Source organism: Physella acuta, unplaced genomic scaffold, assembly GCF_028476545.2.
Source record: "Physella acuta isolate Inbredline_101_S28 unplaced genomic scaffold, ASM2847654v3 ptg000332l, whole genome shotgun sequence".
NCBI classification, from domain to species: Eukaryota; Metazoa; Mollusca; class Gastropoda; family Physidae; genus Physella; species Physella acuta.
The window spans coordinates 309,540-335,806 of NW_026731851.1; the positions used below are offsets into that span (position 1 = coordinate 309,540).

General features: G+C 35.1%; 2 protein-coding genes across 9 annotated transcripts in view; one reads left to right on the forward strand and one right to left on the reverse strand.

The window, feature by feature from the left end:
- The window catches only part of LOC131940810 (ubiquitin carboxyl-terminal hydrolase 38), a 58,311-nt gene extending 38,323 nt beyond the window's left edge, over positions 1-19,988 (reverse strand). For 2 of the 6 annotated variants that reach the window (XR_009386582.1, XM_059299640.1), the window contains exon 1: positions 1,067-1,198. The gene's annotated coding sequence lies outside the window, so the exon portion shown is untranslated. The other 4 variants (XM_059299644.1, XM_059299645.1, XM_059299642.1 and 1 more) reach the window with 4 other exon arrangements.
- Positions 19,989-20,215: 227 nt separating this feature from the next.
- Positions 20,216-25,790, forward strand: LOC131940811 (ubiquitin carboxyl-terminal hydrolase). Of its 3 annotated transcripts, XM_059299646.1 has the most exons (9): positions 20,216-20,389; positions 21,501-21,512; positions 22,674-22,799; positions 22,952-23,090; positions 23,252-23,334; positions 23,488-23,535; positions 23,628-23,703; positions 24,075-24,133; positions 24,291-25,790. In XM_059299646.1, exons 1-9 carry the CDS (start codon positions 20,345-20,347, stop codon positions 24,384-24,386), a joined length of 684 nt encoding a protein of 227 aa, XP_059155629.1. In that variant the 5' UTR covers positions 20,216-20,344; the 3' UTR covers positions 24,387-25,790. The 3 variants fall into 3 exon arrangements, with proteins under 3 accessions (XP_059155629.1, XP_059155631.1, XP_059155632.1); XM_059299648.1 differs by lacking the exon at positions 21,501-21,512; XM_059299649.1 differs by lacking the exons at positions 20,216-20,389; positions 21,501-21,512 and adding an exon at positions 20,503-20,522.
- The last annotated feature ends 477 nt before the right edge of the window (positions 25,791-26,267 follow it).

Sequence of the window (26,267 nt, forward strand, 5' to 3'; positions counted from 1 at the left end):
CTGTCAGAAAAAACGCTTGTCTCTCAATGACTCGAACCCGGAACTCCCCCCACCATCACCATGTTAAAACAATAAAAATCAACGTAAAGCTTATTAGACCAGCCGCTACTCTCTTCTTTTATTTCATTATGCAAGTGAGTGTAAGTTGTTTTGTTATTTTATTAGCATCACCGCAGTTAAAAACCAATGAAGCCATTAGGTCGAAACGCTTTGGTTTTTTTTTTACTATTACAATTTTCATACATGGGAGGGACGTCAGTATTAAAAACTAGCAAATTTCAACAAGCCATTCACAAGACAATCACTGCCAACAAGAGTTAGAGCAAGTGTGTTTTAAAGACCCCGTCAATACAGTTCAGCCACATGACAGGGGTAGATCTAGGACCTGATAAACTTATTAGTTTATCATATCCGTGCATGAAAACAAAAAACAAGATGTAACCACTTCTCCGCACTTAAGGTAAATCAACAACTGAATCAAATATTTTTTTTTGACATAACCATCCACAAAACAAGTCTTGTCTACAGACAAACTCGGCACAACATAGTCACTAGCCAGTGCATTATCAACTATACTAAGCCACTTCATATTGCAAACCCCGCGATATGAAAGTCTTTCCCATTTATATCAACCTTACTGTCTAGTTACGTTGAACATACTTTAAAGTAATAAAACAAAGTTTTGAAAGATGTATAGAGCGTAATAAGAGACTTGAATAAAAGTCTTGAAAGTCCAAGTTAACGTATACAAAAATACTATGAATACGGCGTCCTGTTCTTTCAGTGAATCAACAACAGATCAATAGTTTAATCAGTGGAGCTGATAGGAGACGCATAGCTTAGCAAGTCTATGTCGTACCAACGTTAGATTTTTATAAAGCTTTCATTTGCTTTTTAATGTGTCACGACACAAATAAAAGTAAACATAAGCACAGAGTATACTGTATCCAATTTTAAATTTAAAAAGTATAACAAAAAGAAAAATTCCAATCAGCCCGCAACAAGGAATCGAATGATTAACTCTTAATAAGCGTAAACAAACATCTAACTTGAGCCAACTACCAACAATGTATTGACGACAAAGATTGAAGTAAGTCTCATTAATTGCTTACAGTTACACTACTTGTCACAAATCCGTGCACAGAAATAACACAATTAGAAGCACGGGGTGCATCTTAACACAGGAGTCGATAACAACAACTTATACAGTGATGTGTGCAGCAGAAATCTTATCAACAAATCCAACATCTACCAGCATAATATCCGATTACAACACGGTGAATACTCGCATATCCGACTACCACAGTGTATATAACAGATACGATTACTATACTATATATTTAAAAAATCTAACTTCTGCACGGTGCAAACATAATAACACGTTTAATTTAATACTTGCATATCCGAATATCACACAGTGTATAAAACAAATCCGACTACTTCACTAACATATCCTACTGCAACAAGTTGCAATCTACAATAACAAATATCTAACTACCACACAGTGTACACTAAAGCTCCGACTGCTAGCACAGCACCGCATATACTAAACTATCCGACTACCGCACGGTGTCAACAGATATATCCGACCACTTGCCACCAACAGGATCCGAGTACGAGGCATGTAAACATACCGTCCCCCGTCCCATACACCGTGTTGTGATGGCGGCACTCTCAGAGCCACCGTGCGATCCGTGGCCCATTAGGCAAATACCGCCGGCCGCAGATATGCTCTAGAAAACTGGGCGCAAGGTGGGTTCATTCAATTACCTGGCGTGGAAGAACCTAGTAGGACCTGGTCTACGCCGCCCCAGCCCCCCTGCAGCGGGATACATATGCGTCATGGGACATTGCACCGGGCTAAAACCTACCTCCCCCTTCACCTATTTTCTCCTTTAATTTAAACGTATTTTAAGCAAAATGGGAATTTTCCATAACTAAATTTGTCTCATCCCCCGCCCGACAACCACCCGCCCTCGTGTATTCATAGTTTTTTAAAGGAAGTTTCCTGGTAGGGGACATAAGCCTAGCAGGGGAGGTAAGACCTCACCGACTACAACACCGAAATAATTCCCCTCCATGTGGAGGTAGAAACAAAAGAAATAACTTGGAGATTAGTGAAAGATCATTCAGCGATCGATCGAGTCAATTTTTTTTACACGTAAAAGATTAAGACAATCTCGAAACATATTTTAAATAAAATCTTCAGCGCTGTACCATGATAAAACAGTAGGACAGTCCGCCTATGTCGACTTTTATTTTACTAGAAACTTTTAAATGAGAATACGTATGTATACTTGCTATATATGTATTATGGCGAATCCTTGATTGGTGTGCAATATAAGTATAGATATACTGGATTGGAGGAGAGCACAATAATCAAGGATCCTCCATAATATAGGGATTGGGGGAGAGCACAATAATCAAGGATCCTCCTTAATATATGTATAGATATACTGGATTGGAGGAGGGCACAATAATCAAGGATCCTCCATAATATATGTATAGATATACTGGATTGGGGGAGGGCACAATAATCAAGGAACCTCCATAATATATCCATAGGTATATGTTAATAGACCAACTGGTATAGACCCACTGGTACGAGGGGTGGTGGGACAAAATCACCAATGCACCCCCGGTGCCGGATAAAGTAGCTACGCCTCTGACAAGATAAACTCTGCTACTGAGTTGGGTAACACCAATCCGTACGGCTGATAAGCAAGTGCGGCCTTCAAAACACGACCAACACGGCGTACAAGGGTTAGGTAGATAGACGTTAGAGAACTGATAAACACGGGCACAATAGAAGAGGGTTGCAAGATCTACACTTGTGCTTTAGTGGAGAGATTAAATACAACATGTCGGTGGGAGGGAGATGGCACAGCGCTGATAAAACACGCTTACGTTTGTTGAAGTTAGTGATCTTAATCAAGTGGCCTATCAAAAAGCTTTAGATCACTTTTGGAAATGCTGCGTTGCTTGTGTCGATTGCATAACACATAAGCTTTAATTGTAAAATACTCTTAATTTTTCCATTCTTTTTTTAAAAGGTCAGAAATTTAAAAACATCAAATTATTTTGATCTTGAAATAAAATAGTTCCTCTATACTACATACACGAGAAATTAAAAACACATCAAAAACATGATTTCTAATTTAAAAAAAAAAGATTTTTTTTGTTTTAAAAATAGTCATGACTTTGTGGATAATATTTAAGTATAAAAACACTGTATATTTAAAAAAAAAACATGTACAGCAAAAGGAAAGTAAAGTGGTTATACATCCGGGATCTAAACACAATGTGTATGTTTACTCATACATACTTGAGTCATAATTAGCAGCTACATGTTAACAGGGCACTGGCTGCAGCAATTAAAGCTGTATTTTACGTCGGATAGTTATCGAGGCTTAACTAGAGAAACAGGATGTAGATTTAAGACGTTCCCTCCATAAACACAAACATAAGAAACAACAACTGTAGGCTGTAGCACACTACGCCAGGGTCGCGAGGAGAAAATGTGGGCCTTAGTGCGAGAAAAGTATGTGGACACTTCAGGCATAATTCTAGACAATAGCGTCACTTCTACAAGGCTACTCAAACAGAGTTCTTATATGGAATAAGCTGGTCACCCACTTGCATATTAAAAAAATGTAGATAAAAGAATCAAAATAATCAATAATCAAACTAATACTAATTGTAGGACAGTTAATGCCCTTTCCCTTCAGAACCATAAACACGGAACGCCACCCCCTCCAATGTCTTACTCATCTAGACTAATTACAATCATCTTTTCTCCATTTATGCACACCTAACAAAGACATTCAAAGACATGAATATTTTTTTAAATACCATTTTATTAAAAAGAAACAAATTTACTCTGTGTACACATATACATACGCGCAAGATCCAACCAAACAACAAATACGCACATTCAAAATTGTAAGCGTGACGTCATAACACTCACATACAATACGTAATTACACGTGTATGTCAACAACGTATTTCGTTTCAATAGCAGCATTGAATCGACTGGTCAGCGTCACGCTTACCTACACAAATATTGACCGAGTCATTAGTAAGTCACTAACGACCTTTTACCACGACTGAATGTCCTGTACTCTACAGACGGGGACCGGGCAAGATGATCGACTATGTGTATCACTAAAGTAACACGCGTTCCCTAGCTCGCAGGAAAACATATTCTAATGAATTGTTTTCAACTCTGGGCGAGTTGTTGATTTCTCCTGACTAGTTTTAGTTGGGGGTTTTATTTTCATTAACATAAATAAGGGTAATTATAATACATAATGTGGTACAGATTTATTTTGAAGAAATGGCCGTCAACAATCGCAGTTTCCCATTTACTTCGTTTCATATATTATGAGGGGTATAACATTTACTTTACGAGTCAAACGGAACTGTGATAAGAATCTTTGACCCTTTTGTTAACATGGCTTCAAGACAATTCGCACCCGTAACTTCAAAACAAATTGACCCTGTACTTGAGACTTTTTTGGCCCTGACTTCCAGACTACAAGGGAAATTTACTTCTTGTAAATACAGAAAGTTTATAAAAGCGTAAATGAGCAACACTTTCTAAGCTAGACGGAAGCAGAGGCGTAGCGAAGGGGGGGGGGGGGGGGCTGGGGTACATATGTCCCCAGGCGCCGACCTTAGGGGGCGCCAAAATGGGTTGGAAAAACAAATTAAAATCTCATTTTAGGTGCAGTTTGTCATTATAAATATAAAAAATATATGGGGGGTGGGGGGGGGGGGGGGTGCAAATGGAAAGTTTGAGGGGGGATGCAAATTGAAAGTTTGTTCCCGAGGGGGACGCCTAATTGAAAATTTGTCCCCGGGCGCCGGAAAGGGTCGCTACGCCTCTGGACGGAAGAACAGTTCCAATTTAAGTGCCGAAATTGTGAACGTTTTATTATCTCAGTCAGTGAAAAAGTGACCCATTACTTTATTTGAACGACAGCCGCCTCCTGACACTCATACAACTGACATAAGCTATAGACCATTCATCTTACAACCCCCCAACCCCCCCCCCCCACCTTCTTCATGTAAACAGCATCGCGCATATACTACGTGGCAAGGGTGTTATTAGGACATACATATGTTACCGTTTAACTCACCTTATATAAACGGCTATTCTCAAACTTTTTTCACAGGGGGGGGGATTACTCTAACAATTTTTGTATATGTAGCTCTAATCAAAATATGTATTGAATTATCTTTCACATAGATCTTGAATGTCATCCCATTAAGCGTGGTCTCACGTCGACCCTGAAGGCGCTACTCCCGACGCCAGAAAGCCACCGGCCGTCTTGACGTTGTAGGCGTGTTGGTGGAGTAGAGTTGTGGACATGGTCAACACTCCGGTCAACACTCCACGCGTACTTTCTATTTACTTCGCTCACCTAAACCTCTTACCCATGTGTTCAAACAACTCATTCACCGATCCTACTAGAGCTCCCCCACCCCCCTTTCCTCCCCGGGACGAGAAAAAGAAGGTACTAAAACCAAGGTTGATAAGGGAGTGATATATGCAGTGTTACCTTCATGTTCAAATTTACCTTCAGTTCTATACGTTTTTATTTTAAATAAAACATCAATGCACAACTAATTCTACTTATTTCATCTAATTATATAATTGTTTTAACTTGTAATAAGAAAAAACATTTTAATGATACTTTTACAAAGTTTAAAATAACAATTCACTAAAAATCTGAAAATATGTTTTTTTTTTATTTAGATCTGACTATAATAATAAAAATAAATAATTCGTTGGTAGCCTTAATATCTCCTCAATAAATTTTGCGGCCCACAATTTTATTTTTACAATTATAGCTAAACAAAACAAACATGAATTTATAATCATTGCCCAAAACACACTATAAGTTGCATTCAAATGGCCCTAAGCTAGCCGAAGAAGATAGCCGTTACATTAGTTAACAATTTCAGCAACCTTTACTAATTGGCGTTAGCATGTCTTACAGGCTTTATATTTCCGTAAATGCATTTTTAAAATGTTTTTACGGAGTTTAAAAGTTTATCAGCTCAGTTTTTATGGTTTATTTCTTCCGGATATATTTATTATTAAAGCAATAATTTCGTCCGCCGATTGCATTTCCATATCCCTTTTCAATTTTGTTAGATAAAACTAAACTTCTCATTACGTTATAAAAGAGTGGGGTTTTTTTTCTGATTGCCAAGCTCGTATCATTTTGTCTTTTCTTAACATACGGGACTTTAAAAATTAATGACCACTATTTTTTATATATATATTTGTTGAATGATTTCTACCTGGTTTAATTTTCATAACAATAAAATGTCATGTTGTGACAAAATTCGTCGCTGATGTAAAACACGGATGTAGTTCAAAGTAAAAAACAAAATCTAGTTACGGGATGATTTTTTTTTTAATTTCAAATAAAGATGTATGGGTAGCTTACGTGCTTAAATTAATTTATACTACCATAGATACGATGCGATCTACCTACATTTATAATTTGTTCAATTTTGTTAAAAGGTGTGCAAATCACTGTCAGTTAGAGGAATTTAGCGGTAGAGAGCTGGACTGCTAACCCGTAAGCTCGAATCCGGGTTCAAGTCTATAGACCGTCCCTGAGTCTAACCAACTCTGATGGGTAACTAACTCACGTTAGAGAAAGTAAAGGCGGCTGGGCATAGTGCTGACCACACTATCTCTTCATATGTCGAGGTCACAGAAACAAGTGAACTCTACTAAAGACCGTCAGGTTTGAAAGGGAAACTTTTTTTACTTTATGTCGTACGGACGGACGGACAGACATTGTAACCTAAACAATCTTGTTAAATATGAATTCCAACTGGTCTAAACTAAAAGTTTGAGAACCACTGGCATAAAAATTGTCTACGTTGACTACGGCTACTTCCTGAGACGGGGGCAAGAAAATTGAGAGGGTCAGAGCAATTTTACGACGTGCCGGAATTTCCCCCGTATCGTGTCTAGCATAGACAATTAGGACCCAGGACTTGGCAGTGACAGCCTTAAACTGTACACAATATTTCATTCCTTGTTGGAACCTCAGTATAAATAGTCTATAACCTGGTGGGTGTTTGCTGGATAGTCGCGACACGTTTTTTACTAGTATAGAAGTTCTAACAAAATGTTTTGATACAAGTGAACAAGCGATTTCCTGATCACCGGAATGGCTGAATATGCAAACTCGAAGACTTGCCCTAAACTTAACCCTAAAATGTGTTGTCACACGCTCTAAGTAGCGCTTATGAAACACATAAGAATATAATTATAATACAAGTCCTCCCGTCCAACCATTAGCCCAATCATCTCATGGTTTATAGTGTAGATTAGGAGTATGGTATGGCTTCGAATAAACAAGCAATGACTGCAGAACAGTAGCCGAAGTACTTCACATAAAGTAAAAGTACACGCAAAAGCAATGTCGACGTTAATGATTCGCTATAAATGAATGATTCTCTTTAACAACAAGCTATACTACAACAGACAAATGCAGACACAATCCTCAAACAAATAACCACAGGTAAACTCTACTTCATCTGCCAATTTGACCGTCATAGTACTTTACTATTAACTACAAGAGAAAAGGGAGGTAACACTTACAAAAAGGTAGATAACCTACAACGCCGAGAAAATTAACTTGGGCGACGATATCAGTTCATGTTTTTTTTAAGTCCTTAAAAATTATGAAGTTCATTAAAAAAATCAGAAGTTTAAAAGCAGGAAGACCGAACTACAGACAGAATATTGGCGTGTATCCAAGGTAAAAAAAAATTCGCGGTGAACTTCATAAACTAAGGACACAACGTGTCGTGACAAGCACCGCCATCAAAGGTGGCAATAAAACAGTTCAACGACCTAGTCATGATACAAATTATCAAAGCTCTAATTAACGCCACTGCTTCCCGAACCATGTAGGTATACACAATCAAATAATTTAAAACTAAAAAGCCGACAACACAAACTTACGTAATTCAAAGCAAACCAGCTGATCTTTTTTTTTTTAAATACAAGAAAACAACCTCTTCAACTTACATAAGTTTTGGTGTTGGTATAACACTTTAAGTCTAATATGGTTAGGTTATTAAATAAAATGTTAAAATCCAAACACGAAAAGCAGATTTCATGAAGTTGTAGTCCACAATATACTATGAATAACATTGATACATTTTACGACCGAAAATCGTCTTTATTGGGATGAAAAATATAAACTCAGAAAAATTTCTATGAGTGTGTACGTGTACTTAGCAGGTATGTACAAGTTGGTGACGTCAAACCTGCGTCAAGAACACGAAAATCAGAGCATTACGTTCGTGGCTACACTAATGCTAAACGCCGTCCACAGGACACAAGCGTGGAGAGGATTTTGTTACGGGGCGTAGGAGATTTTCTGGGGTTTTTAATGCAAAATTACAAGGTTTTCGGTGTATAAATGTTAACTATTTCTTTCAGACTTTTTTTTCTCCGGTGGTGAGGGGGGGGGGGGGGGGGGAGGCAAGAACACTGGTAGAAGTAAGAAGTATGTTTTCTATAAAATTTTAATTTCGTTCTGGGGGGGGGGGGGGAGAGTAGAGTTTCTCTCCCCCCTCCAAGAGATGTCTGGAAGAAACTATGTAAATGCTGCTCTTGTATGGAAATTCACAGGGGTTTGAGCGTATAATGTTGCGCTTGTAATGTAAAAACTGTAGGTTTAATTAACGTATTAGGCTTTTCCGTAAAAATACTGGATTTGTTTAAAGAAAATGCGTTTTTTAGAACATATCAATCGACGTTTAATTTATTTTTAAAATTAATATTTTATAAAGTAATATTATTTGGTTTTACATAAAGAAATTACAGCAAAAGCTATTTATATGAAAAATACACTGGATACAAAATATATTGTAATATGATTTAGGTGTCGCTTTACTCGCAAAGGGGGGGGGGGGGGTAAACAGTGACAACACAGATCAGACAGACAACGGAGTTCTCTTGTCGGACACTCGCAGCTTCTGTTGTGGGGAGTTCAAGGTTCGTTTTCAGTCATGCGGAAAGTTGAGCTTTTAGGCCAACGGTTTTATATACTTCAGCTGGACTTTATAACCCCCCCCCCCCCCCACACACACACACCATCACCACCACTACATATAAAGGTCAGTCACAGGTGAATACTTTTCGCCAGGTCCGCTAGCTCTAAACGTTAGACCTCGACATGTACGTCAGCAATGACGCAGGTAGTTCACTGATGACCAGCGTCTGAAATCTAGAACAGCGTCACAGTTTTTGTCGGAATTTGTCAACTATTTTGTTTTAAATGATACTTTACTAAAAAGTCAAACATTTTTTGACGTTACAAGAAAAAATGGAATTTTGTTTCTTATATCACCATTGCGATACGGTGGTAGGTTACTGGTTAAAAGTTTTTTACTTAGTTCACTACGTCCGTTTGTTTGTGATTGTGGCCAATCTTGTAACTCACTTTAGACCCACTTTTAATGTAGCGATTTTATTCATACTTTTCAGATACATAATTCATCATGACACTGCAAGGATATCTATTTTCTAAGCTAATTAGAAATCATTAAAGCTAGTTAGACATTGTTAAAGTTAATTAGACTAAAGCAAATTTATTTGATTTTTTTATTTGTTTATGGATGAACTCTACATGGTGACCAGAAATTGGAGAAATTAACTACCAATCAACTCTCTGCCTCTTTTTCACAAGCAAAACGGTGCCAATAATGGCAGTGTCGATTTGCTTGTTGATTTTTTTTCCCACATTTTCCATAAGAAAACAGAATCGTGTCGATGAGGGATGGATAAAGGATTTAATCATCTAAATGATAAATTACATTTTATTTTCGTTTACAAAAAAAAATTAGTTTTACAATAAAGACGTCATTGTTGTTTCTAAAATGGCCAACACGGGACATGATAATTAATGAATCCGTTTATTATATACATCTTTTCCAGAGTGACGACAGTTAATGGTGATTAATACGTTAGGCATTCAGGCTAAGAGAGCAAGGGGATTTAACACCTCTGCCACCAATTTTAAGCTATCAACCGTGTTGTTCTTTTAACGTGTATCTTGGATAATATGAACCCAAAGGACATGTCTTGACCTCCCCAAACGCACTACACCAACGCCACGTATACCGACCATTACAACGTTTGACCATCGGGGCAAGTAGCGAAACGGAAATCATACAATGAACACAGAAGTCTACTTATGAATGGCTAATCCCAACATTCACAGCTCAATGTATACACAGACACACACAGACGCACGCACACACACACAACACGAGCTTAAGCCTTCTCTAGTGAACTGATCTATGTAGCACACACAAACACACACACGAACCCACACAACACGAGCTTAAGTCTTTTCTGGTGAACTGATCTATGTAGCACATACAAACACACGCACACACACACAACACGAGCGTACGTCTTTTCTGGTGAACTGATCTATGTAGCACATACAAACACACGCACACACACACAACACGAGCGTACGTCTTTTCTGGTGAACTGATCTATGTAGCACATACAAACACACGCACACTCAAACACACACGCATACACACACACAACACGAGCTTAAGTCTTTTCTGGTGAACTGATCTATGTAGCACACACAATGGCTACACGCCAATAAGGCAAATTCATTTGTGTATATCCTGTATGCACCGGAGAACTGCACGACACGGCAAGTTACGCAACACCACATTGTAGATTAGAACGTTATCGAAAATGATATTTTAGGTTGTATTAGAAAGCATGTGAGGTATTCTTTACTCAACGGTTGCCCTTGTTGTCCAATTTACCTCCACTTGTGTTTACCTTTCCTTCCCCCCCCCCTTCACCAACATGTACATTTTTAAACCTATGCACTTGATATTCACGACATTTATTCATTACCCAACAGTAATAGATTTGGCAACTTGCCATGTTTTCACTAACCCAATTTCTTCAAGGTTAAATCAGTGGGTAGTGGGTACGTAGGTATCGAATAACATTAAAATAATGCAGTGGGTTCGTATGTATCGAATAACATTAAACTAATGCAGGGGGTACGAAGGTATCGAATAACATTAAAATAATGCAGTGGGTACGTATGTATCGAATAACATTAAACTAATGCAGGGGGTACGAAGGTATCGAATAACATTAAAATAATGCAGTGGGTTCGTATGTATAGGATAACATTAAAATAATGCAGTGGGTACGTAGGTATCGAATAACATTAAAATAATGCAGTGGGTTCGTATGTATCGAATAACATTAAAATAATGCAGGGGGTACGTAGGTATCGAATAACATTAAAATAATGCAGTGGGTTCGTAAGTATCGAATAACATTAAAATAATGCAGGGGGTACGTAGGTATCGAATAACATTAAAATAATGCAGTGGGTTCGTATGTATCGAATAACATTAAAATAATGCAGGGGGTACGTAGGTATCGAAAAACATTAAAATAATGCAGTGGGTTCGTATGTATCGAATAACATTAAATAAGTCAGTTGGTACGTAGGCATCAGACAACATTAAAGTAAATCAGCAGGTACGTAGACATGAGATAACGCTGTAAAGATAAAAGTAAGGAAAGTGGATTTTTTTACAATATATATTCAAGCTAATGTGGCTAACAGTGACACATATTATCTACAGATTAATATTGGTTTAATGTACGTAAGGAAGATAAGATTTGTAGGCACATGTTAGTCTTGTCATCTACAGATAGTGGGGGGGGGGTATAAATGGTTTAGTGTGGGAGAAAGAAACAAGGATTAATTTTGCTACGTTATACAAACTTTTTTTTTTTTTGTAATGCATAAAGTAATAAAGACAAAAGATTGAAGTAATGTGTTGTTGTTGTTTTAAATCTGTCTCTCCGAACAAATCTTTGAGTGTGTGGGTGACAAGGGGTCTACACAAACTTGATGAACCTCGTATCCACACTATCCCGTTCACAGACGGGAAGATCGGCTAGTAAACTAAAAAATAAACTGGTTAAACGTGTACTCGATACTGTTTTCAGTCAGCAAATCACAGGCACTCCAGAGTTGCTAACCACAGAAAACTATGTCGTGTGTGGGTATGGGACGTTAACCTAACCCCCCCCCCCCCCACCCCGGACTATGCAACACCTCAGCACCCATGATGGGGTGGGGTTTTTTTAAGTTGTAAAATAAACACTTTAATTATAAATTTTAACATACTGGAGTTGGCAATAGTATAATACTGCAGTTTCAGTCTACAAACAAGATTCGCGACCGAACCCAATTATACACATGTTTAAAACGAAAGTAGCTTCGGCAACACCATTCAAACAGTAATTGGATACATGAGCGAAGCATCCCGAAACGGATGTAGAACGTAATGCCAAGGAATGGATGAGCATCACGTCTACAGCGTGACAGCAAGCCACACGACCAGCAAGTCACAGACCCAACCACTGACCCTCTGGGTGGAATTATCCATGGCACGATGCCATCACTCCGGGATATCGGCAAGTGGTGCGGACGGCCGTTCTTCTAACGGCTATGTGGCATTCACAGCACGTATTCATTTGCTTGTTTCAGTTGCAGACAGTTTAAAAAAAAAACGTGTGCCGGTGTTAAAGATTTTTTGTAACTAATTAACAAGTGAGGATAATTTCAATCAAGGTGGTGCAGTCTATACTTATTGCGAGGCTTCAGTCGTCGTGCCGCATATTATATGAGTATATATGACTAATACATTGTATCGTATCGAGTGCTGACTGCAGGCAATGATCTAAGCTACTATTAGCTATTGTATCTGACCATCATCTTTTCCCGTTCGTACCCAAGATGAAGTAGAATTCATCTGTTTCAGTGACCTCGGCATAGAGCAGTCAGCTGACTTGAACCCGGATTCAAACTCGAGAGTTTCGAGTTAGCAATCTAGCTCTCTACAGCTAGGCCACGCCGCCCCTCTATAGCTTATATCCTATCCAATATGTAAATGTATACTATATTTAGAGAATTGTTTCTGAGACTGGGGCCACTACTCTGTACTGGTGCTGCCATTCAACCTTGTGTTGCAAGTCTACCTTCTTAACTCCGCAGTTACTACTGTAAACTTTGTATATTTACTTCACCCCAAATGTAGACATATTTATCTGTTTTAACCAAAACATTCATCTGTTTATATAACTACTCTAATGGCTTTGTTGACAATCAACGTCACTGAAACACCTGTCTTTCCACCTAGGCCAGGTCATTTGTTAACGGTACTCGGTCAACTAGCACGTGAAGGTCACCCTGCATTAAGGAGCTGCTGATTCAGGAAGTGACGTTACGTCGCCTCGAGTTGAAATACCCCGGGCTGACCTGGACTACTGACCTCGTGAAGACAATGGCTGATCGTGGGAGACAATGGCATTTACATGTTGGTATCAAGATAGTCAGGGGAGACAACAGATCTTTAACATTGGCAGGACCAAGGCAGACGACAACATTTAAATACATGTACATAAACCGTGGTCCATAAAGGGAGACAATGTCATTTACATGTTGGTATCAAGATGGTCAGGGGAGACAACAGTTTTTTAACATTGGAAGACACTTGTAGGACCAAGGGAGACGACAGCATTTAAATACATGTACATAAACTGTGGCCCGTTAAAGGGAGACAATAAATATGTATAGAGAGCTATGTTAAGGAGACAAAAGCATTTAAATACAATACATGTACATAAACAGTGGCCCGTTAAAGGGAGACAATAAATATGTATAGAGAGCTATGTTGAGGAGACAAAAGCATTTAAATACAATACATGTACATAAACAGTGGCCATTTAAGGGAGACAACAGCATTTAAAATATTTATAGAGAGCTATGTTAAGGAAGACAAAAGCATTTAAATACAATACATGTACATAAACCGTGGCCAGTTAAGGGAGACAACAGCATTTAAATATTTATAGAGAACTATATTAAGGAAGACAAAAGCATTTAAGTACAGTGATACTTAAAGATACTAGTTTAAATTCGTTCCGTAACATTGCTCGTATGTCAAATTGCTCGTATCTCAAAACAATTTCAATTAATATAAATGTCATAAATCTGATTCAGGCTTCCAAATGCAACCCAAGTTTTTTGTGATAAGTGTTTTGTTTTTAATAAGAAAAGTGGGTTTCTTCTCCACTGTTAAATCCTCTAATCCGGTTACTCGGTTACTCGCTTCTCAAATTGTGTTCGTTTTTTAGATGTGTTGTATTATCTAAAAATTGCTTACAATATGTAAAGAAAATATGGTGGTTATAAAATCCAATGTGTACTGAGGGGAGTTAACACTTTTTTTTTCAACTCTATAGAAAATAGTATTATGTCCCTTAATAATTAACAATTAAGCCTTTAGCAAAGTCATGTTACAATTAATTATATTAATGTTATCTTGTGTGACATTCAATTTAATTTAAAGATTTTAATTAAAAATTCTACTCACCAGCAAATGTATCAAGCAGATTGTAGTTTTATACCTATGGTTTCATTGTCATGATCTGGAATAAAATTTAACAGTTATTGTGCATTGGACTGTAAATGATATTACATTATAGAAAGAAAAAGTGGCTTAATTTTACAGGAATAAGAGTCTGATAATCTAACCTTGTATTTTTCAAATAAAACACATTTTCAACACACAAATGTCAATCTTTTAGCTAAAGATCACACTACTTCTGCCTTATCAAAGATCAGTGTCATCAACAAATAACATCATAATCATGGGTTGTTTTTTTTTTTTTTTTTTTTTAAATTTAGAATGGACAAGAATTATGACTATCATTAAGCTCAATTTAGTAAGAATTATTGATTATGTGATGATAAGTCCTCGATAGGGTGATGTTGAGGGATTGAAATATATTTTTTAAATCATTATGTGTTTTGTGGTAAACAACTTGATTGAAAAATGTTTTATCCATATTAATTTAGGCTATTGTATACAGTATGGCAATATGTCACATGGATTCAGAACACCAAAATCACCACAATACCACACAGTGTAACACATGGCAGATATCAACTTAATTGGCTATTAAAATAAACCGCTGGTCTGTTTAAGTGTATTTCTTCTAACAATTTTATGTACATTTATTTACAATTTCATTGCCATTTATGTGCAAACATGTAGCCTCCATACAACTTAATTTTTTTTAGTGCTATAAGCAGCATATAAGATACTACAGCACTAAAAAATATCATGAAGTAATTAGTAAAGTAAAGCATTTAGCCCCAGTAAACACTGCGTGGGTATGGGTTGTGGCCAGACTTGTTAAGATGAGATTGTTTTCATTATTATCTTGAGCTTATTTTTAACTTAATTTTTACTCAATGCAACAAACCAACAGTTGCTTAAAGCCAAGGGTTTTGTTCTGGCAGGAATTCTTCTTCTTCTTCATTCTTAATTGTTATATTGGAAGGGATTTCCTCCAACCCTATTAAATATTATGTGTCAACTTGTTATGCGCCATATTCCAGCCAGCTTTTCTTTTTGTATCTTTTTCCATAGCCTTTGTCCAACCAAGAACTAACTAAAAGTCAGCAACTGTTTTATTTTTTAGTTTTCTTTCCTAGATGAGTTGCTGTCCCGAGCTAACGAGCCTCATCTGCTTTGGGGTTCGAACTAGGGACCTCTCTGTTTAGAGACCATGAGCTAGCAAAACAACCATGCTGGATTCAAGGGGATGGGTTTAAAGGTAAAACTCCATTTAGCTTAATTTATTTTACTCTATGTTCAAAAATCAAAGTATACAATAAATTTTAAAATATATAAACACTTGTATAAATATTTGTCATTAATAATTTATAGTAATAATATTAATGAGCTGACCCACGACGTAGCATACGCCACTATTTAGTTGTTTTTCAGTAATTCTTATTTGTGTATTTGACTATACCAATGCTGTGACTGAAATATTTTGCTTTGAAACACTATCAGTAGCTAGTGAAGGACAATTATCCTCACCCTCACTTTCCACTCCACTTCCCCCGTTCTGCTTCCAAGAAAACAGCTGTTCGTCGTGACTACAATTTACAGACGCCAATGAAAAGAACAAGCAGAAATTATTATTACCTCCGCTTAGTTTCAAATTGTTTAAAAACTAAATTATCTGCCCCATAATAGCCCATAATAATTCGACCTGGCTCTACCATTGTAAACAGCTCACCAGACTGGTGGGGGTGGGGGTGGTAGCAATATGGTCTGTTGAGCTTATGTGGTTGTGGTATCCCAAATGGTTTGTCCATGAAGAGAATTATAAATATTGATATTAATGTAGTGTTAGTTAAGATTCATTAAATAATATCATATTCATGACATCTGATCAGATGTTAACAGATTCTGAAAAAAACAGATGTACTTACATGAGCTCTATGCAAAACAAATGGACTCTAAATGGCACTATTTATCACATTTTTCACTGAATGGAGTATTCAAAGATAAAAAGTAGTTTGTTTTGATTTGTAATTGCGTAAGACTGATGTTCAAACAAACTATCAGACCATAGAATATTTGTTATTTATTATCTACTTGCAGACTTACAGTATTCTAATTAAAATCAAAACAAAAGCTGGTCAAACTACGTCAAAGTTTATGTTTTAGGCCACCATATTAATTTAACTTCACTTTAAACATTAAACTAAAAAAATTATATATAATATGGAGTAGGCCCTTGTGTTATTTTTTTTATTTTGATGTCTTGATGTGTTTTAAGGGCATGGGCGGGTGTACTTTTCGTCATAAATCCACTAAATCATCGATTTCCCACTTTTACTTGATGTATACAGAATAACCATCGTTGAATCTAAAAATGACATTGTTATGACCCTGAAAACATTATTTATTTATGAAAAACCGGGTTCAAAGTAGTGTGTTCAGGGTAATTTGATCACTTTTTCGGTAAAAATAGCAATTTTTCGACCTAGAAAAGTACTATTAGATTTTGCGGAAGCCTAATGTGTTTCATATCAATGGAAAGGCCGTGACCTCCTTTCTTTATTTGTTCTAAAATTAAAGGACCGATCAAAATACCTATTTTAATGTGATTATTTTTATACGTCATAAAGTTATTTATTTTACTCATTCGGGTTTTTCCGGTATGCAAATTTTTGACCTCAATTTTTTCATTGGCATTCAACGGCGGAAGCTAGTTAGCGATTGGTCGTTTCGCTTCGGAAGTAAACATTCCCTTAGTTTCAGCGCGTTGCTAAGTTTGATCTAGTTTTGTTTCTCTAAGCTTCTGTGAAATATTTACATTATTTTAACATATAATTATTTAAATTGAATATACTATTAACAGTTTAGATTAGTTTGTGTGAATTATCATAAGCAGTGAGACGATTTAGTTTGTTTCTCTTTCGATAATGGGTAGAACAAAACACTCGCTAAAAATAGATACACACATCTAACGAATTTACTAAAGCAAGGGCACGTCCGAATGCAACTGATTGCATCTAGAGTCTACCTCTACTCAATCTAGCACTATTCAGACAAGCACTGGTGCATATGTAATATGCACATTTACTAAGAAACTGCGGCAATGTAAGACAGTTTTTACAGACAGAAGAAAGCACTGTTACATCTAGTATGGTAGTAAACAACAGCCATGCAGAATTATTGTCGACTGTGATTTGCTTCTTGATGTTATCAATACATTTCCTTGCCAAGAGTGTAACTGTGATGTAGTGGCTACTATTGGTGAAAAAAGTGTAAAGGGTTTGCTTCAAGCATGGTGTGGCAGTAATAAAAATGTTGTAAACCGTAAGTATACAACTGCAAAAGAATCCACAACAAGGCCATTCACAATAAACAAAGACATCGTCTTATCATAATTGGCTTTAGACACGAGACCATGCAAAATATACTGCTGTTTCTGCGATAGCATAATTCAGTATTGGGCCCATGCATGCTATGGCATTGCTGTCAAAAGAAGGAAACCATAGTCAAAGACTCAGTGAAGGACGCCAAAAAAGACGCCTTCGCAACAGCTTTACTACAGCTCTAGGTAAAACAAAGAAAGCCAGAAAAAAGGAAACTAACAGCTGAACAAGCTCAGAAGGAATATATTCAGCAGCACCATACTTCAGGCAATAAATGTGGTCAATTTTAGTGACATACAGCTGTAAATTTTCTTTTTTTGCAACTTTTTGTTGGTTTTTTGCGTTTTTTTCAGTTTGATACTTTTGTGAACAATTATTGAAATAACTTTGTTAATAATTATCAGAACTGAACTAAATTTTTTCCAGTTACTCTGTATATATGTTCAAATAAAACGTATTGAACACTTTTGGAAATTTAAAAAAAAAAAATTTTTTATTGTTGAAATAGTGAAAAAATTGGACGAAATAATGAAATTTTTACAGTGATGTATGGGAAAAAAAAGTAAAAAATAAACTATCTTCTTTTTTGAAAATGTAATCAATAGGAAGTGTTAAACACATGTGTCTCCAGAATGTATTAAGTTTTTATGAAATTTGTACAAACCATTTTTGAGTTATTTCCATTTAAAAATCGTCAATAAAATCCAATATGGCCGCCGTCACCATGGCAACGGAGGATTTAAAAAATATTTTTATGCTTATCTCTTTGAGTTATAACTATTAGCCAAGTATTACATCTTTAGACTCGGAAATAAGGAAGTTGGTACTCATCACCCGCCCATGCCCTTAATAAAATACACAAAATACACAAAATGAAGGTGAATGTAAACCATTGAATAAATTAATCTGAAAATTTACCAAGTCTAATTGATATTTAGTAATTAGATCTATATAGATCTAGTACTAAAGTAGGCCTAAGCCCTAGCGTAAGCCTAATTAATTATCAACTTGAGGAGTATTGGGCTAAATATCATTAGTTCTTTGATGATCCTTAACACCCTCCTTTCTTCATTTACACATCTTCACAAAAAGCCAGCCCTCACCCCCACTAACACAAAATGATGACACATCTCAGCCTACAACTTCCTCAAAATTGCAGGCTAATTATTATTTAATATTTAGCCTACTTACTACTACTACTACTAGATCTGCTCCTTTTAACACTTAACAGCTGATCTTTAACTTAACACTAACAGAACAGTTAGTGGGTTCACTGTGAGTTCACATTGACTTTAATTATCAGCATATGTCATAGCTCGGGCAATAGCTGTTTGAAATTGTGTTGGCCTCAGTTTTGGGGTCATTGTAAGTTCATAAATGTTTATTTTTATAGTATATTGCCTGGGAAATACTTATAACAGTACAAACTTAACCGCCTTGCAATTGTGAGTTACGTTTTTAAGTACTTCACCCATTGCGATGAAAATTCTAACTGATACATGAACATAGCACATTCAATATTCTAAATTTGGATTTTTCTCAAGTTTTGACAAAAGTAAATTATCAAAATCTAAAACAAAGTCAGTCTCTTTGTTTTTTTTAATTAATTTGTTAAAACAAAATTACAATACTCAATAGGGGCCTACAAATAAATAAATCGTGTTTTCATAATGTTTTGGTGTGTTTCGGTTATTATTATAAACTCAACTGGAGGTAAACATGAAGCGGAGAATAAAATAAGCTAAAATGGAGTTTTGCCTGAAGATTCCTAGTCTATGCTTCTAGACTAGAGATCTAGATCTAGATTCTAGATCTAACTATCTAGAATCTAGATTAATAGATTTAGAATTTTTTTAGATCTAGGAATCTAGAATTCTAGATCTAGATTTCTAGATCTACTTGTCTTACTTATATATTATATAATACTTAGCTACTTAGAATTATAATAATACTTCTTACTTACATAAAAACTTGTTGCAACTAGATCTACATTTAGATCTAGATAGATCTATGTAAATTAATGAATTAATTTTATTGTTTAAGTTATCGATGTGTTCGTTTTATTTCTAAGGAATGACAAAACATTTCTCTAAGGATAACAGGAAGTTTTCAGGGGAAGGCATTCAGTATAACAAGAGTAACACTAGTAACAGCTGGTCGTACATTTTTGGAAAAAAACCGCAATAATTATTATTAACATTGCGAATTAGAATGTGAAATTAAAATATTCGTATATAAGTAAAAGAGATAAAACAATGTGTGTGTTTTTATAAAGTTAATTCAATGAAAATATGTCTAATGTTTGTTGCAATAATGGAATCTCAACTTTTCAGGTTATTTTCGGTAAAAACCGGCTTAAATTCAAGAACGACAACTCAACTGCGCATTGCAAATTGCATTGATTTCTCGCTTTCCAGACTACTCAGAGGATCAGACGATACGTTTCTAGCCAGTTCATTCAAGCTCTACATTATCTAATCAAAATGGAGACTGCTCAACGTTGGATCCCACTAGAATCAAACCCCAAAGTACGTTTTATTTGTTGTTCAGATAAAGCTTTTTAACAGATGATTAATATTTATATTAGAATAATCCAGATTAATCTAGATCTAGATCTAGATCTAGATTTCTAATTTCTAGAATCTAGAATTTCAAGCACCGGTGCTTTTTAATTTTTACTTTATTGGATTTCGTATTTTTTCGCCGGTCGATCTCTAAAATATTCTCTATAGACTCTAGATCTAGAATCTAGATCTAGATCTAGATTATCTAGATCTAAATGATGTAGACATGATTTTTTTTTTAAATTATCTAGATCTAGGCCTAGATTAAAGTAGATTTAGATTATTTATTATTTAGATTCTAGATCTAGAATCTAGTATTCTAGATAGATCTAGGGGATAAAGTATGGACGTTTTTTATTCAGTTGTCATGTTTAAATTGAGAATTGAGTAGATTTCACATATAGTAAGAAAAACTAATATATATTATTGGTAATCTATCGTTTTAGGTAGGCTACGTAAAATCGCCCGCGATTAGTAATGTGAAAAACAGGTGACTCCTTACATTTTAATAATTATTTCACATTTTGAGGAGGATTTATGTTTTAAAAAATACAAAAATGTTTCCTTGTTTCATTTATGTACCTGTTTTTAAACAATTGAATTAAAACTTTTCAGTAATAAATGAACACCAGCGATGTTTCCAACAGATGCAACTATGCTCATTTACTATAGCAGCCATCTTGTTAAAGTTTTATTTTTATAGACTTAAAGAGCGAGACTCAGGCGGAAGTCACTCTATTTTACAAATGGCTGCTGTTTATATAGCAAATTTTGCTTGCAGACACTGCTGTTTAAAGTTAATTTCTGGCCTATATTGATATATTTAGCCATTGATTTAGATTTATTATTCATTTATCTATAATATTTGACACAAACATATCACAATATACTTCTATTACAGCCTTGACAATGAGGTAACGTTATCGTACATTAATAGCCGCGGGCGATTTTACGTACCCAAAACGATAGATTACCATATTATTATATATAGATCTAGGCACTAAATAAAATTAATTAGTATAATTAGGCCTACTAACTAAAATGAACTAATTTTGTATTTTTTCTTTACTTTCAGGTGCTGAACAAGGTAAAAAAAAACATTTGGGTGTTTTTAAAGGACTTAGAATTAGATTAGATCTAGAATCTAGTCTAGATCTAGATCTAGCAGCCTAAGCCGCGCCTTAGCCTTAGCTTAGAATTTAGATCTAGAATCTATCTAGTCTTTCTTGAGCCTATAGTATAGACTATAGACCTACTTTAGACAGATCTAAATTTTGATTTTAGAGCATGAGTTACAAATTCTTCCTCAAGCTATTAAAAATTTCGAGTAGATCTAGATCTAGGGCCATTTTGAGTATTTGTATTTTGTATAGGGATGTCTGACAATGGAAATGTCCAAAAACCTGTACCCCCTCCCTGATGTATTATACAGGTTTCATTAGCCCATGTCAGTTCTAGATCTAGTTCTAGCTGGAGATTGTTATTACAGATCTAAACCAAAAAAAAATGTTCTACTTGTAGGTTTTATGAGTTAAGATAGCTTAACAAGACTGGGCTAGCTGCAAACTGCCAGCATATAAAAATATTTTAATTAAACTAGTTTAATATCCCAGCACTGTTTTGGTCAGTCTTAGTCTTATCTCTTAATAAAAGTAATTATTGTTTAAAATTTACAAGTGAAATATACATTTTTATACAGCCTAGAATGTTTCCCTTTTAATATCTGAGGAAGAATGAATCATTTTCATTACAGTATCAGACAACTGACCTCCCCCAAAAGCAGTAGAATACTAAAATTGCCAAATACTATAGCATAGGTATAAATGGATTTTTGTTTTCCCACAATAAATTTTACCCAAATGTGGGGGGCAGTATACAGCCTTACTTAGTTTTTAGGATGCTGTAAGGAAGATATAGGTATGTTTCTACAGTAGAAGTACACATTCCAGTATCTATACAAACATTGCCATTACTACGCTATATTTATAAATTTAGTGGCTGGTTTTATAAATATACTATTTTTAGTCTAAGTCAGTGTTATTCACCTAAAGGCTATATCCTCTATATTCACCTATTTCCCATTTATCTACTGTACTTTATAAAGTTGCAGGGTTTTTGGTTAAGAATTCATAATTTACAAATCCCTCAGTCAAAAGAAAATGTATGTTCAATATAAAATCAGTCATTTGTCATTATCTTTATTCAGATCTGGTTTATTTTGTGAAATCTTTTAAATCTATACATTCAGTATGTACACAACCTTGGCATGGACTCCAACTGGAATTTTGTTGATGTGTATGGTTTTGATGCAGAGCTTCTAGCTATGATCCCCAAGCCTGTTGCTGCTGTTGTTCTTCTGTTTCCTGATGCAAAAGTGAGTGCTAGAGAGTTTGAAATATTTGACATAATAATAAATAATAGGCCATAGTAACAAAAAAAAGGATCTGATCTCATTTATATTGTATCAAATCACATTAGTATATCTTAGTATAACTATAAAAGGCATTTCTACTTGATCATGAACAGGCTAGTGAGGTGATTGGAGAACTCCAGTCTGATTACCCTAAAGATTTGTACTACACCAAACAGACTATTGACAATGCCTGTGGAACTGTGGCTTTAGTGCATGCATTAGCTAACAACCAGGATCAGATAAACTTTGATGGTTTGTACATTTTTACTTTTGTAGCTGTCAATTTATTACAGAAATGGTGTAGGTGGACATATTGGGATTTTTAAAAATCTTAACTACACTTTTACTTCTTTTTATTTATAAATTTTATTGTACCTTCTTATAATAATATGGTCAGTTTATATTTTGTCCAGATACTAAACACTTCAAGACATTTCTTGAATTGACCAGCAGTTTAAACCCAGACGAGAGAGCAAAATTTTTAGAGGAAGACAATGTAAGATAATCTCACAAGTTCATGTCATTTTTATGTAATTTTGGAAGTAGAGCAAGCTTAACTTAATTTGTAATTTTACGTCATTACCAGAGTAGTCTGACAATACTTGCTATTGTATAAAAAGTGCAAATACTTTTTTATTTTACTTGCTAGAAAATGGGAGCTGCACATGATGACTGTGCTCAGGAAGGTGATACTCAGGTGAGTGCATACATTTAAGTTCACATTTTAAAGGCTATTTGCTCCTAAATGTATTGTTCTTCTATAATTTTGTATATACTTTTATCTTCTAGGCACCATCACTTGATGAAAAAGTGAAGTCCCATTTTGTTACCTTTGTTCATTTCAATGGAACACTGTACGAGTTAGGTGAGTAGCATCTAAACTGCTTCTGGGCATTTAGTTCATTCACCACGGTATAGTTTAACTGTATTTTCTTACTGTTGCCACTGTTGCTTGATATTTATTTTCACTTTCACCAATTTTCTTGTAATTATTATATTTATACTTTTACTTATTTAGTGCACTACATTTTTACCCATTTAGTAGCTAAAGTGTTGGTCAGTGGGTAGTACTAGTTATTTTTATAAAATATTTTTAGATGAAAAATAATCCTTTTCCTGAAAATTGTCTAAGGATAGTTTCATGCTTTTAGGGATTAGATATTTAAGACTAAATGGATTTGATTGATGACATTTAACAAAGACCACTCATATTTTAATTAATTAATGTTTCTGTAGATGGTAGAAAAGATGCTCCAGTTGTTCATGGTAAAACAACACCTGAGACATTCCTGGAGGTGAGAGCAATTTTTTAATGTTTCGTAATTTAAAATATTTAGGTGGTTAGTTGTTTTTTTTTAATTTATTATAACTTAAAGCCACTAATAGTTGATTTGTTGCCTTTCTGGAGTAAGCCTATGTTGTTTCATAGTAACTTTTGTGATAATTTCCAAGGAAACTGTTGAAGTTGTCAAGAAGTTTATGGCACGTGAACCTGAAAATGTCAACTTCAATGTGATGGCTTTGGCCAAAGGCAGTTTGGAAGATTGAGATTGTCCTCTGACAACATGAGACACCCTGTAGATGAAGCTGGAATTGCTTTCATCAGTATTAATAATACAAATGCTTATTTGGTTTTAAGTGCCATGCTTGAATTCTAATGTTAATTTATTTTTTATTCAGTTCTAGCTTTAATAGTTGTTAAAAATCTTTATGATAAAGGGCTTTAATTTTAATAAGATAAAAATTTTGCAAGTGGCATGATTAAATGTTTAGATTGGTTCCCTGGGCTTTAGGTATGCTTTTTGCATTTTCCAATCTACCTTGTTTAAAACATTAGTTTATGAAGATAGCTTAGTTTTACAGTTGGCACCCATCGTTATTAATAAAACTAAAAAAAAAAATTGATCTTCAACATACTGCCTTGTTCAGGATCTAAAACATGGAGCAAAATGTGAATGAATTCCACCGTTGCAGCTTGCAATGCAAGGTGTACACACAAGTTCTTTTTAAAAGTTAATCTAATTGCATCATACCTTTATATTTTAAGAAAGAATATCCTGTAAATCTACTGCAAAGATATTCTATATTTTATACTTAGGTCATTCATGCTTGTTGTGTACATACTTGATTTTCTTTAACCTAAACATGGAAACTGTATTGGGTTTTAATAAACAAAATTTTCCTGGGAAAAATAAAGTAGTGAACAATATTTTATACTTTTTAGTTGAGTCAGCCTGAAATTAACATGCTATTGTTTTTCTTCTGAAAGGATCAATTTATTAAAAAAATATTAACTTGGCTGTCCTGTATGCACCAAACGTGCACTTGTTAGTTCAGCTCTATGGGGCATATTGGTTTTAAAATAACTTAATAGCAATTAAATGTTTCTTGTACAACCACATTTTTTAAATTGCCTCAACTTACCAGATATGTGTTGAATTGCTCAAGATGCCAGTACAGTATAAATATGCTTGCTGTTCTACTTAAAAGGTTGTGTTGATCTATGTCAAAGTTCTTAACATTGTCACATTACTACCATTCATATTTGCAGTTACTGATTATTCGTATGAACCTGTTTGGTAAATATGTGCTTCTGTTTACTTTTACCAGTGTTATGAGAACTATGTGTGTGTTAGCTTTTATTGTTGGCAATAATTCTAGTCAACCTGTTGATTTGTACACCAACCGTAATCTGTTTTCAGCCACCAAGCCTCATTCTTTTGTCCCTCCTTCAACCTGGTTCATTTTTATTAATGGATAGGACGTTTATTTTGTAGCAAATAATTGACACATTCCATATATTTGATCCATATATTTGAGTAGATGATTCACACTGCTATTGTTTTGATGCTAAGTACTTTGTCTTGGCCACTTACTTTCAACATCCTCCAGCTGGTGTTGTTTTTGCTATGGTTGTTTTGTTTTGCAAGTTAAATAAACTGTTCACAATAATTGTTGGTTGGCTTATCTCATTCATATTTGTGGTTGTTTATTTTATTTTTTTAAACAATTGATATCCAGTGGAATTAAACTGTAGCTAGACCAAACGTGTCCAGAAGTTTATCATGTAGTTTCCTGTGATAATACTAATGTTCAAAACTGTTCCCACAAACGGTGATAACTTCCAGTAATTAATGTTTAAAAAATGTTATTTTAACATACAAAAAGAAATTCAATGTTCCCTCATTCTTTTTCAACATGTAACTAACCAATTGTGGGTTATCTGTATTAGACTTTGTAAACACAAACTTTAAGACCCATTAGTCTTAGATCGTGTGCTTTTTGCTGGTATTTTTTATATAGTTTCCTGACAAACACTGCCTTAGAATAAGTTTAGATACTTGGAACAAAAAAACATGAATAAATACCCAATTTTTAGCACTAATAGATGATCAGTTTTACTTCAGGCTTTTTGCTCAGGTGTAAGGT